The 13,019-nt window shown below is 40.3% G+C and overlaps 1 protein-coding gene across 2 annotated transcripts in view; it reads left to right on the top strand.

Moving 5' to 3' along the window:
- Window positions 1–13,019, top strand: part of LOC128749139 (ERC protein 2-like) — an 89,523-nt gene that overhangs the window by 14,146 nt on the left and 62,358 nt on the right. For both annotated transcript variants that reach the window (XM_053848418.1, XM_053848419.1), the window contains exon 6: window positions 10,332–10,499. In XM_053848418.1, the coding sequence (XP_053704393.1) occupies window positions 10,332–10,499 (168 nt within the window). The remainder of the gene's footprint in view (window positions 1–10,331; window positions 10,500–13,019) is intronic.

The raw sequence follows: 13,019 nt of genomic DNA, 5'->3' as shown, positions 1-13,019 counted from the left end.
CTCAGTTCTCGTTCCAAAAGGCGTTATGGTAATTTGCACTGAGCATGTGTAGATGAGCAGGATCTGTACATAATTTTTTATTTTTTTTATTTTTAAAATTTTACTTTTTTACAATAAAATAACATCAGAGAATTAGATGAAGAAAAGTCAGCATAATATAGGCTTCCTGTACTTGCATTTTAATTGCCTTTCATGTACTGACTTGGATGTACAACCTGGTTCTTAAAAAGCTTCTGTGTCAAGTTTAGTGGATCGTAGGCGCACAGCACTGGTACTTTTGTTGTAATGCCCAACCCAATTTGCTCAAAATAAACAAAATGAATCAATCAACCAAATTTAATTGAATTAATTTATCTGTGATATTTAAATGATATCCCCTCAATCGGAAAACATTTAGAAACACCCCTGAAACCAACATATTCTTCCTGTTCATGTGCATGAGACAACTCTGAAGTAAATTATTATAGTTATACAGACTTCAGAAGAGACTTGAGCTTGATCTTTTGCCCTCAAGGTTCATTTTGCGATTATCATGCACTTGAAGAACCTCAACGTGATATGTTCAGGATGACCATCCCACTGTCAGCCTGTCCAGAACATGGAAGGCTTGAATTCCCCCGGATAAGTGGGCTAGCCAAAGATGAGCAGAATCTATCAAGGGATTTTGGGTAGATTTTGGTCCTACATTCTTCTCTGGTCTGTCACTCATTTTGATCACAATTATCTTCCCAATTTCCCCCACTTAACCTCTGGTGCACATGCTCAGTAGTACTTCATCCATTTTACGGCATTTATGTATTGTGAAATAATAGACATCTTAATGCTGCCCTTATCCTCACTGGCTCATCAAAGTCAACTGTACATGCCTGTGTAAGCATGCCAGCTCGCTTTATACAGAATGACAGTGATCGCTGCACAAAGACACAAAAGAAGAGTAATCCACTCCTGAACCACAGGAACAGCGTGCTCTCACTGATGCCGTCTCTAAAAGCAATTTTCCTCGGGATGGTAGTGAGAGGAAGCTGGAAACAAAACAGTACAACCTCTGTTAAAAGGATGGCCAGAAAATTAAAGCGTTTTTATTTGTCACTCACTGTCATGGACTGATTCCAATTGAGCTTGATTGAAAGCATCCAAGATAGTGGAGCTGAAGCAGGAAAATGTCTTTCAATTCCTCTGGATCAGTGGGTTTTTTTTGTACTGAAGGTAAAACTTTTTTTGCCCACCAGCACAATGCGGGTTTGTAATGATACTCCAGAAGATCAGGTAACCGATCTGATAGCTCCCTGCATATTTAATCAGTCAGTGGAATACAAGGCCGGAACCCAAGTGGCTTTCATCTGTGACTCTCCTTCTTGTGCATCCATTTTTCTTCTAAAGAATGATGAGCATGATGTTTAAATAATGATAATTGCGGCTGTCTTCTTGTATTTTTGCTGTTTAGATTTTACACTTTTGATTCCTTCTTCTCGCTTGGTATGTCATCTGTCCAGCTAAAGGAAAAGCTTATTCAAATAAGCTGTGTTGTTGCTTTGGGAGCACAATGCTCTTACGATCAGTGCTGCAGCCTCACTGCAAGAAGGTCATGGGTTCAATGTCAGCTTGAATCACAATATTATAATATGGTTGATTGATACACGACATTGTTTAGAAGTTTAGTTGGTGTAAAGAACCAGTGATGATCCTTGTACTTAGCAAGTAGGGACTTTCCTGTCCGATCTTGTTTGTGTGCTTTGTGGCGTTGCCATCCTTACTTCATGCTTCAATTGACTGGATTTTTTTTAAGTCTTCATATGTTATTTATTCTCAGAGTCATGTATAAGTGTCCTTTGGAAGTGTTTATGTGCAGAATAAATACAAACAATAGATGACCTGACGGCCACCTGCTGACAAAATTGTGTGTTACAGTTTCTTGTAGGATTTTTTTTGTTTACGTTATATAATGACATTTCAATTAACATTTAAAAGCAATCACTACTTACTCAATGATTGGCCGACAACTTATTTTGGGCCCTTGCCTCTATGAGCTGCAGTAGGCTCCAGAGCCCTGTGACCCCATTTGGGAACAAGCAGAAGATGATAAATGACTGACTCAGTGTTGTTACTTTTTCATAGACATATTTATCAATGAATATAATCCACGAAACGTCCCCAGTAATTTATGCATCTGATCAGTCTTAGTGCAATGAGTCAGGCAATGAGAAGGTTCCTGACAGTCATGATCATCACCAGATCATTGAACTTGGAGAGAGTCTGTAGTCTGGAGGTCAGGGGGTTGAAGCTGGACTTCCTTGTGCTTTCACAGATGATGGATGCGTTGGTGAAAATGCTGAGTTGGTAACTCACAGCAAAAGCAGAGGTGGGCATCTGGGTGGTCAGAATTAAAGACAAAGGTTGGAGTCGAAGTGTTGAGTCTGCTCTGTGCCCTTCAAGAAAACAGATTAACAACTTAAACAGATACTTAAAGTGTTGTCCGCAGCACGTCTGCCAAAGGACATCTGTATTGCTTGCTATTTGTAATGGAGCTTGAGTCACTTCAAAAACCTTAATATGAAAAAGAAGCCACACTTAAAGAGGCGGTCGACGTAATGAAGACAAATCGAGACATTTGTTGGATGTGGAGGAGCGTTTGACAGTGAATGATTGGTTGGAACAGTGTGTGCTCTCCCTGTTTGACAATCCCTGCTTCTTTTACCGCAATAAGATTAATCACAAGGGGAAATAAAAATATGCTTTTAAACTGGTTGCACAGTTTGATAGCTTCTCTCTCAGAACTTCCTCTTTTTTTTTCTTTTGTTGATATCTGTTCTAAGCCATACATTCTTGACCCACAACATGTTGGAACCAGTTCAGGAGCAGGTCTTTGATTTGACTAATTTAAAGATGTGGTCATGGAAGTTTTGTGGTCTGCCAGCAAATAGTGAGCACACTGCCTTTAAGATTAGCCTCTAATAACTTGGTTCCGCCACATGGCAACTGTAGTTTCAGCTTTCCAATTTGAGTATTGATACACAACTTTAAAATACAAATTGAACAGAAGGTTTATCTGCAATACAATACCCTGTGTGAACTCCACTGACCGTGATCACCTTTTTCAGTTGACTTAACTCTTCAGCTGGTGCGGTTAGGGATGCTGCATGAGCAGCAAAGCGTTCAGCCTCCCCAGAACAAACATGGTACGATCCAAAGTAAAGCACAGCAACTTCTACACAGGTCATGTGGAAAAGCTATAAAGCAGAGTTGTGAGGTTACAATGGGGATCAGACTTTTAATGGTTTGCACAGGGCGGATAATGTCTAGCATAATGTTCCTGTCTTTGGTGTGAGTGGAGGGATATTATAGAATTCACTGTAGTGTACTCAGGACGGACCTCGTCCACCCGCGGGGCCCTGCCACCGAGGAGCTTACGAACAACCTCGGTGACTTTGGCCCGGGTGATGAGAGAGTCGTCTGAGTCCTCAGTCCCCGCTTCCTGAATGGAAGACGTGACGGCGGGATTGAGGAGACCCTCGAAGTATTCTTTCCACCGCCCGATAACATCACCAGTCGAGGTCAGCAGTCTCCCCCCGGCACTGTAAACAGTACTGGTGAGGCACTGCTTCCCCCTTCTGAGGCGACGGACGGTTTGCCAGAATTTCTTTGAGGCTGACCAATAGTCCTCCTCCATGGCCTCTCCGAACTCCTCCCAGACCGGAGTTTTTGCCTCCAAGACTGCACGGGAAGCGGCACGCTTGGACTGCCGGTACAGGTCTGCTGCCACAGGAGTCCCACAGGCCATCAAGACCCGATAGGACTCCTTCTTCAGCGGTGTCCACCACCGGGTTCGGGGATTGCCGCCACGACAGGCACCGGAGACCTTACGACCGCAACTACGTGCAGCCGCACTGACAATGGAGGAGGAGAACATGGCCCACTCAGACTCCATGTCACCTACCTCCCTCGGGATCTGGGAGAAACTCTCCCGGAGCTGGGAGTTAAAGACGCCACTGACAGCGGGTTCCACCAGGCGTTCCCAGCAGACCCTCACAATACGTTTGGGCCTGCCCGGTCTGACCGGCTTCCTGGTGCCATGAGCACTTATGGACACCCTTGTGCTCAAACATGGTGTTCGTTATGGACAAACTGTGGGTGGCACAGAAATCCAGTAGTCATTGCCTGCGTGGGCGTTGAAGTCTCCCAGTAGAACAATGAAGTCCCTGGGAGGAGCTGGAGGAGGTTTGTGCGGACCGGGAAGTTTGGGCTTCCCTGCTCCGAATGCTGCCTCCGCGACCCGACCCCGGATAAGCGGTTGAAGAAGCAAAGAAAAGGAAAGGACTGTAGTGTATCTACAGTATCTTGAATCCCACAGGCTTTAGTTCAATTGATGCTGAACAATGACGACCATCTAAGGTCATTCCTTTAGAGTAACCATTGTAATCAGCTGCTCAGAGTTAATAATTGTTTTCCTTTAAACTGTGTGTATCAAAATTGACGCCACAAACACAAATTCATTTTGTGTTCATCTTTGTGGATTTTATCAAAAATTAAAAATTAATCTCACCTTAAAATGTAAAATTGCTATTTAAAAAAATATATATATATATATTTACAATGATTTTTTTGTAGACAGTCTACAATCTTATTGCTATTTTTTATGAGAACAAGTGACTTAAAATGGAGAATAAGAGTTCATGTTCTTCTTGTCTCTGCCCGAATGGTTTGTAACTGTGGTTTGACAGGAAATACACTGGAAACAGGATGCAGCAACTGGCATGCTGCAGTGGAAATAATAAGAAAAGAAAAAATCAAAGGGAGAGCAAGTGTTAATGAGGGCGAACGCCTGCAGCGTCCCTGACTTCATGTTAACTGTACATATGTTGTGCTTTTATGCATCACGTGTGGGTCATCAGAATTCGTGGAAGTAATGATGATGGATGAAAAGCTGAAGGTGGATTCAAGACTTTGAGCGGCTGTTTGCTGTGATTGTTGTCGATATTTATAGTAGTTAATTTTTTTGAAAGTAGATCTTGGGATTTCTGTATCTCTGTTCTCAAGCATCTGCCTTTTCCAGTGTTTCTAAAGTAGCCCGGGGGCAAACAGCTGTTTTGCTGTGGTTTTATCAACAAATGTAGGAGTAGAGAAAAAGATTCTGCACAGCACTCCGCCCTGTGGCCCCCGCTGTGGGCAGTTTCATCCGCCCATTACCCTGCACTCCACCTGAGGTTCCGAGTCCATTATATGATTCCTGAACAGAGTTGGAATTGCCGCTTTATCCTAAGCTTTGATGATACACCTTAAATGACACCCTTTCTTTGCCTGGAGACATGCAATGTCCCTAATTTCCGCTCATTACCTCATGTGTGGTGTGTCAAGCTTGAATTATCGCGCATGTGTTTGAACTTTAAGAATCTCTATGATGCAATACAAGGCGCTGATGATCACATTCTCTCAGACCCTTTGTACTTACATTTCTGTGTGATGTTTAACATTGTGAATTCCAAAGACACCTGTTCACACACTTGCACTTAAAGAAGTTTTGGTTTCTGTGCTGCCTCACCCCCTAACTTTCAACCACGGCCCCCCGACGTCCAGCAGGAAACTATGGGTCATTTAACACCACTCCCTTTTACATCTGTGTAAGTAACCCGCTGTCAGGTGCTAATCCTCAAGTGGTTACAAGCCATCCATGTTAACCCAGCACTGTTAATACTGTTTACATTATCTACCCTTTTTCAATAGATGAGGTTTGTTGCCACTTTCTGCCTTTCTAAACTAACGCTCATTTAGTCTCTTAAATACTCAAACAAAGAAGGTATTGCGACAGATTATAGCTTACAAGGTGGTCTTCTCTACGTGATATAATCAAGCCATAAGCCCATCAATGACTACAAAAACAGTTACTCATTTCAACTCTGCAGTTACTAGAGTGTTGTCTCCAGTGTGTGGACATACTCACGCCTGATTAAAGAAAATTGATGTGACGTGAGAGAGTGACGCTTGATGTTGAAAGACTGAAGCTGCAGAGACAGATTTCTATGTGGAGTCCTACTGTAATATGTTGGGACAGTAATGCCAGTTCTCTATTTCTTCTCCACTGCTTTCTAGATGACTTTAAATAATATGGATAAAAGAGGGATTTTTTGCTGCTGGAAATGTCAATATCAGAAATGTGAAGATAGTCGTGGAACAAACACTTAATTTCCCACCCCTCGCTCCCCTAGAAATGCACTGCATAAGTGCATGCCTCCTCCAAGCAGCTCACTCACTCAGCTCACTCAACAATCCCGTGTGTCGATCTATGGCACAAATAATTTCCCTGACCTGGACTGGGACCTCTCATAACACTCAACTGGGGAATAGCAGCATCCCAGAGTTTTCAAGGCTCTGTCGATAGCAACCCTAAAACATGTTGTTGAATGAGTAATAATAGTTTCTCACCATAGAAACATATAACTCTTGATTCAGTGTAGAATGTGTTTCTTCCAGTCAAGTTTGTTTTGTTAGTTCTGTGTGGAAGTAGGTTCATCATTGCTGTTGAAATAGTAACATAACAGGAAATACATATCACAAAGCATTAAAAGTGTAGAATTTCAAAATCTTTTCCAAATTGGGCTTTGTGTTTTAAGATTCACTCAGGGATGTCCAAAATCAGGCCGGGGGCCCACCCTTGATCAGCAATCACGGTCACCCCCATCCCGTGTCACATGTTCCCCCAAAAATAAATAAGTAAATCTTGAATTCAATTGTAGACCAAAGACAACAGGTCACATATCAACAACTGAGGTGCGTGAGCCCCTGTCTTTTGTGGGTTATAAGCTTATAAACATAAAGTAAAGCTAAAATGTAACATTGAATTTGTGGCTTCTAATGGAAATGACCTTCAAACGTCAAACAAATATTGCTGATGTCATATACATATAAATTGGTCTACTGTACCAAGAGGCTACTTTTACGACCTCCGAGTAAGATATCCATTTTTTTCCTGTTTATCTAAACTAGCGAAGAATTAAAACGCGTTTTCATCTCGTTAAATTGTATCTACAAAAAAAGTTTTGACATCCTTGGCTTAATGAAATCACATGTGGTTCATGCTGGGAGAGAAAGTGACAGAGTTGTATCTGCCACTTCTCCTTAGCAAAGTTACCATACTGTCAGATATCTGTGCTGCTGTCCCACCATTGTGATGTTTTTTTAATCAGTCTATTGTTTTTACAAGGTCAAACACATTAGTCCTAATGTGTGTTGGGGTAGTCCAAACAGAGAAAAACTTCCATGATGAAATCTGAGGCAGGAGGAAAGCAGATGCGAAGAAGTAGACAAGGTGTTTTCTTCAGCATATGTTTTAATTTCATAAGCCTGTGTCCAGAATCCACATTAAACTGTCAATGTAAATATTATTGAGGAAGTGAAGGAAAATGTGGATCTGTGAGTCAGGTATGAACATGCACATGTGTTTTCATGCTGAAGTGGTGCACCATCTTGAAGAAGCAATGAAATAGAGATAGAAACCGCACACAGTGAGGAAATAATAGTTTTGTGACCACAGAATGTTGAAATCAAATCAACGTCATATTTTAAAATGATATTGTGATGAGTGACGAGATGGGATTCCAGAGTGAGGTTTTCAGATGTGTTTTTAATTCATCAATTCCTACTGCATAAATTCAACCTGGGTCCCCCCAGAGACCAAATTGGGTCGGACAGAATAGACAACTCTATCGTGCATGACTAATTTCTACTCTTCTATTTGTTATCAAGCGTAAAACCTTTTTTTTAAACAGCACATGCATGAGTTAGTTTCTTTCCGCACTAACTTCCGCACAGTTGACAGGACATAAAGCCATCACTCTATTTCCTGTAAGAGACTTAGAGAGGTGAGTAAAACATTTGAGTCATGTCGAAATCATTTCTTTACTTGCTAAGTGTGTTGATACTTGGAATTTGTTTCATCTGTCCCTCTCTCTTAACTGATTCCACCTCAGGTTCAATAATGCAACGTGGTGACAAATCTATTCCCCAAATGAGCAAACAAATGCTGTAATAAATCATGAAATGTTTCATGTAAACATCATTTTATTTTGAACCTTAGTGCTACTTCATGAACGTGAGCGACCATTTAGTTAGAGCGAGACATTTAGCTTAGGTAGTCTGATTGATTGATGGCTTTCTTTCAGTGAAACACAGCTACATCTCTCCACACCTCTCCTAATGTCACGCGTTATAGTCTTTTTTTGAAAAGTATCTGGCAGCTGTTGATGCTTTAAGGCTATTAGTAGAACGTCTTTTTTGCACTAGTGGAGCTTAGTGGTCCAGAGCAGGTGAGACAGCAGAGATTTCCTGCTCACTCTTTCCAGAACATTCTTCCTAAATTACTGCTTAACAGGTAGGGTTGGATGAAATGGTCTCTCAATATCCCCCTTTCTCATTCTGATGGAATCGAGTAAGTACACCTTCAGCACTGAGGATTATCGGCTTTTTCTATGTGAATGTGTGTGAAATGTAGAAGGTGAGAGACAAGAACAGGACTTCAGTATTAGTTCCTGGGCGGCAATGTGAGATAAATGCTTTATCATCTTACACCTGGGGGGCCCGGCCTGCTTTTAACGGGACTTCCTGTGCGTCTCTGGCTTAAAGGGTCAAATGAACATTCTTGTTCACGTACAAGGTTGAACTGAGGGAGTGAAAAAGAAGGCTTGGATTATTGATTGTTTGATCATCAATTGCAATTAGGAAGTGACCAGCAATTCAATCGTGATTAAAAAAAAATGTAAGTTTCATTTTTATTTATTTATTATTTAACATGTATTAAAATGTCACTCTTACTCATGTAAACAACCCAAGCAGGTTTTGTGATTTTGCGAACCTAACTAAAAAATGGATGGACAAATATGCTGGAAATATTTAGAAACAAGGAAAAAATGAACACATTTTGGTGGAGCTACTGATTACAATGTGGATCCTTCTTTTTCCTTCTTTTGAAAGATTCATCACACTGCAACACAAGCTGTATGAGTTTTCTTCCTCGTTGCTCAGTTCCAGAAAGCTCCCACCTCTTGCTTGAATTTTACTATTCAATATGACATTATTGAGATTTTGAATGCCAAAGGATGTTCATCTATCATAGAGATAGAATTATTGTTATATGCTGTATATATTGGGTGTATCCATGAACCTCTGTGGAAATCAGCCTATTGCTTGCTTAATCGTCTTAAAAGTCTTTTTGCTAATTAAATTTAACATGATTTAATAGAGACCTTTTTTTCAGTACAGTCTTGCAAGCCCGCTACAGCACCTGTTGTCTCATCAATGTCATGACCACCCGTCTCATTACTAGCAACAATGTATACCAAAATTTCTTAAGCCACCATGGACTTAGCGTTCCATGTCTTTCCAAACAGTTTCAAATCACAAATGTGGATTTTTATCTCTGCTGAACCGGTCCGTAGCGATCTGGGGGCTATGAGCCTGTGATGTTAAATTAAAAAAACACTATTTGGCCAACAAATCTTGACATCAAATTACAAAAAGGAAGTCATAAGTGCATTTTCTGCAGAGTGTTGGAACTGTAGAGTCCAATTATTTGACCCCTAACCTGACCCTTTAAGGGTCAAGGGTGAGCACATCACGTGACTCCAGACTGCTCAGCCTCATTTGTCAATATCCCTCTAATAACCTATTGAGAAAATTTTGGAGGAGTTTGTGGGCTATTGGGCCCTCTGAGAAAAACTGAGAATGCAAAGTTTAGGAACTCAATATACCCATTATTGTTTTTAAATCCGTGCTTCACTAAGAATCAACCTCTGTGAAGTTAGCCCTCTCTTAAAAGGGTTTGACAGACCTGGCCACACAAACTTGAATATACATATTGCAAAAAGCCAGACTTTGTCATCAATCGCTGTTGATTTGGCTCAGCGTTTTACTGCAGTGGCAACATGTGTCCGTTGCATTACCTTTACTGATGTTGATCCACTCTTCTCCTTGAATTCCCCAAATGTAAATGTGCGCTGCCAGAAGTTTCTCCACAGCTGCATGGAAATCAATAGGTGTCTTTTAAGGAAAAACAGTGCAGTTATCACTCATCTCTTTGCACACAGCCAGCCCAAAAAAATGGGCGTACAGTAAGTGTGTGTCATTGATTTGGCCCAGTGGTGCTCTCCATAACAAATGATGGGCTCCCTTCCAGCCTCGCCGTCTCTTTTACACACACCCTATTTCATCTAGCTGTAGCGTCCGAGCATATGGACTTTTTTTCGTTTTCCAAAAGTGAACAGTACTTTGACGTGTCTGTAATAACAAAGCATATTGTTGTTTATTTTCTTCTCACTTATCATCACACCTCCCTGCTATTTCAGGTTGATGCTTTGAGGGTGCGTTTGGAGGAGAAAGAGCAGTTCCTTACTAAGAAGACCAAGCAGATACAGGACCTGACGGATGAGAAGAGCACACTAACAGGAGAGATCCGGGACATGAAGGACATGTTGGATGTCAAGGAGAGGAAGGTCAATGTCCTTCAAAAGAAGGTAACACTGCTGAACCCCATGTGACTATTAAATTTGCTCGTAAATCATAATTGAAAACCATTAAAGTGTGTTGATTTTCACTGTACTGTGTAATAATGACTTGCTGAACCCCTCAAATAAGGTTATGTAGAAGTAAATTATATAAGCTCACACATGTAGAGATGCGCATATTTTCATATTATCCGCATATTATGATTTTCATAAGGTGAGCTTTTTTCTTGGCTGCACTTGTGACCACCTGAGGTGGGCGCCTCTATAGACCAATTACTCACGCATAAAGGTTCCCTCTCATGTCTTTAAATTAGATCTCCCTCTCACTCCTCTGCTCTCCCCCTTGCTGGTTTTAATGAAATGCCGCAAAGGTCACATGGAGTACCATTAGCATGCCTGTTTGTGTGTCTCTGGCTGTTTGTACAGTGAGATGTTTAATGGATATTAATGTGTTAGGTTACATTTTTATTTCAATAACGTAAATACATTTTCCTCTAGATTACATTTGTGTTGTAAGCTCCTAGTCCTTGAAATATATAAGTTTCACTTTATATCAGTTATTAAATGTGAGCAATTTGGTTTATTGAATGGCACAACACAGCTGTTAAAGTGTCACATAAATTAATCAGAATTAGAATGAATCTTTGTATTTTACAGTGTAGAATCATTGTATTTAAGAAAAATGCATGCATTTGGAGGGTAGAAGATTTTGAATATTAACGATAGACTCAGTTGAAAATTTATATTTTCTATTAGGAGAGAGTTAGCGTTCTCTAGTCACCCATTTTAACAGTTAATAAAAATGTTCCATGATCACAAATCCACCTGTAATTCTAAATCTTTCACGTGCAAAAATCAGCAAATGTGTTTTCCATTGTAGGAATGAGCCTTGTGGCAATATGTCGTTATAACATATCACTTTTTGGTAAAACATCTTAATGAAAAGTGCTTTTTGGCAACTTCTATTCATGTAATTCACCATTTTCTGTAAACGTCTTTCAGTTTAGGCGCAACAAATATGCTCCTACATTTTCCAGATACGTCTGTTTTGATTACATTTAATGAATATACATTTTATCATATGAATTTATCCAGCTTTTGGTCTTTGCTTTATGTGGTTAAACATGACTGAAGCAGGTGCAGTTTATGCAAGCATGAACTGACCTCATGAACTTACCAGCTCGGGATGAGTATCGAACATTATCCTTCAGGATGCTTAATCTCATGCAAATGTTTATTTATCCACTAGAAACAGGTCAATATCAAATGTCAGACTGAAAAATGGACAAACACGCACATAAGACCTTGCATTATTGCATTTACAATTCCACAAAACTCAGCTCAGACAGGCAAACAGATTAATATGACTTGTAAATGTATGTTTTTTTGTTGCCCTGGTCATAAAGTGACATCTGGAAAAATGAAAGACAAGGCATTCTAAGCAGGCGTGCAGTAAAATGGATGGATGAGTGAGTCTTTTTATATGAATGACAGTACAGGGGGGGCGCTGTCTCGTCTGTCTATTAAAGTTTAACTTTTATTATGACTTAATTCAATGTATTTTTGCTTTATTTATATTGTTTGTTGTTTGACTTTATTGCTCCAATTTTCACACTATTTGTTACAAAGGCAAAGTCATCTAATTATGTAGTACAATTGTGTGCCCTTCATTCAAACAGTTGAGGGTGGGGTATTATTACAACACATAGTCAATGAGATAAAAAGTTGTAATAGTTGATTTGATAGTAGTTGATCATTTTCATCCTGTTTTCAATATCTTAAAGTTCAGTGCTCCACAAGAAAAACTACCAAGCTACTCTCATGTTGTCCCGCTGTAATAATTTCAGTGATATCTTCATGCAGAAATAACTGCCAGACTTCAGGATAAATGAGACACAGATAGACATAGTGCTAAACAAAGTGGTCTCCACAATGATCCTTTTGAAATTATTTTAGAGCAGGTCTCCAGAAACTGCCTCAAATTATAGCATGTATCACTCACTCCTGCCCTATTTTCTGTCTCAGTGGCCGAGTATGAGGATTATTTTTGTTTCCTATACGGCCTCTCCATGGACAGTCACTATGAGTTGTGGCATGGAGCGGTGATGTCATTGCTGCAGTTAAAACATTGATCTTAATAGTAAATGGCTGAGTGCAACAAACTGTAATGAGCAACTGGGCTTTCAGAGAAGAGAACACCAGTGCCAGTTTTGTGCATATCACAACACAGAACAGAAGGAGCTCTGTTTGAGACCTTGCTGTATGAGACCATGACTGATGCATAATGATTTATTTATTTAATCATGAAATATCGGCTGCTTTTTCTTTTTTTCTTCTTTTTTTTTGTGGGTGTTGGGATGCACACAAGGAGTGAGCCGGTTGTGGTGCGGTTTCACCATGCATGTGTTATTCATGTTCAAACATTGTGGTCGTCTCAATCCATATTCATGCTTTTAAAAAGCAGGGCAGTGTGCAAGTATAGTATCCCCTATCAGGTTCCCTCCCTATAGCGACCGCAGACAGGGAGAT

Source organism: Synchiropus splendidus, chromosome 18 (genome assembly GCF_027744825.2).
Source record: "Synchiropus splendidus isolate RoL2022-P1 chromosome 18, RoL_Sspl_1.0, whole genome shotgun sequence".
Lineage (NCBI taxonomy): Eukaryota > Metazoa > Chordata > Actinopteri > Syngnathiformes > Callionymidae > Synchiropus > Synchiropus splendidus.
The sequence above is the reverse complement of the archived record's forward strand: the minus strand, read 5'-3'. Positions and strand labels throughout refer to the sequence as shown.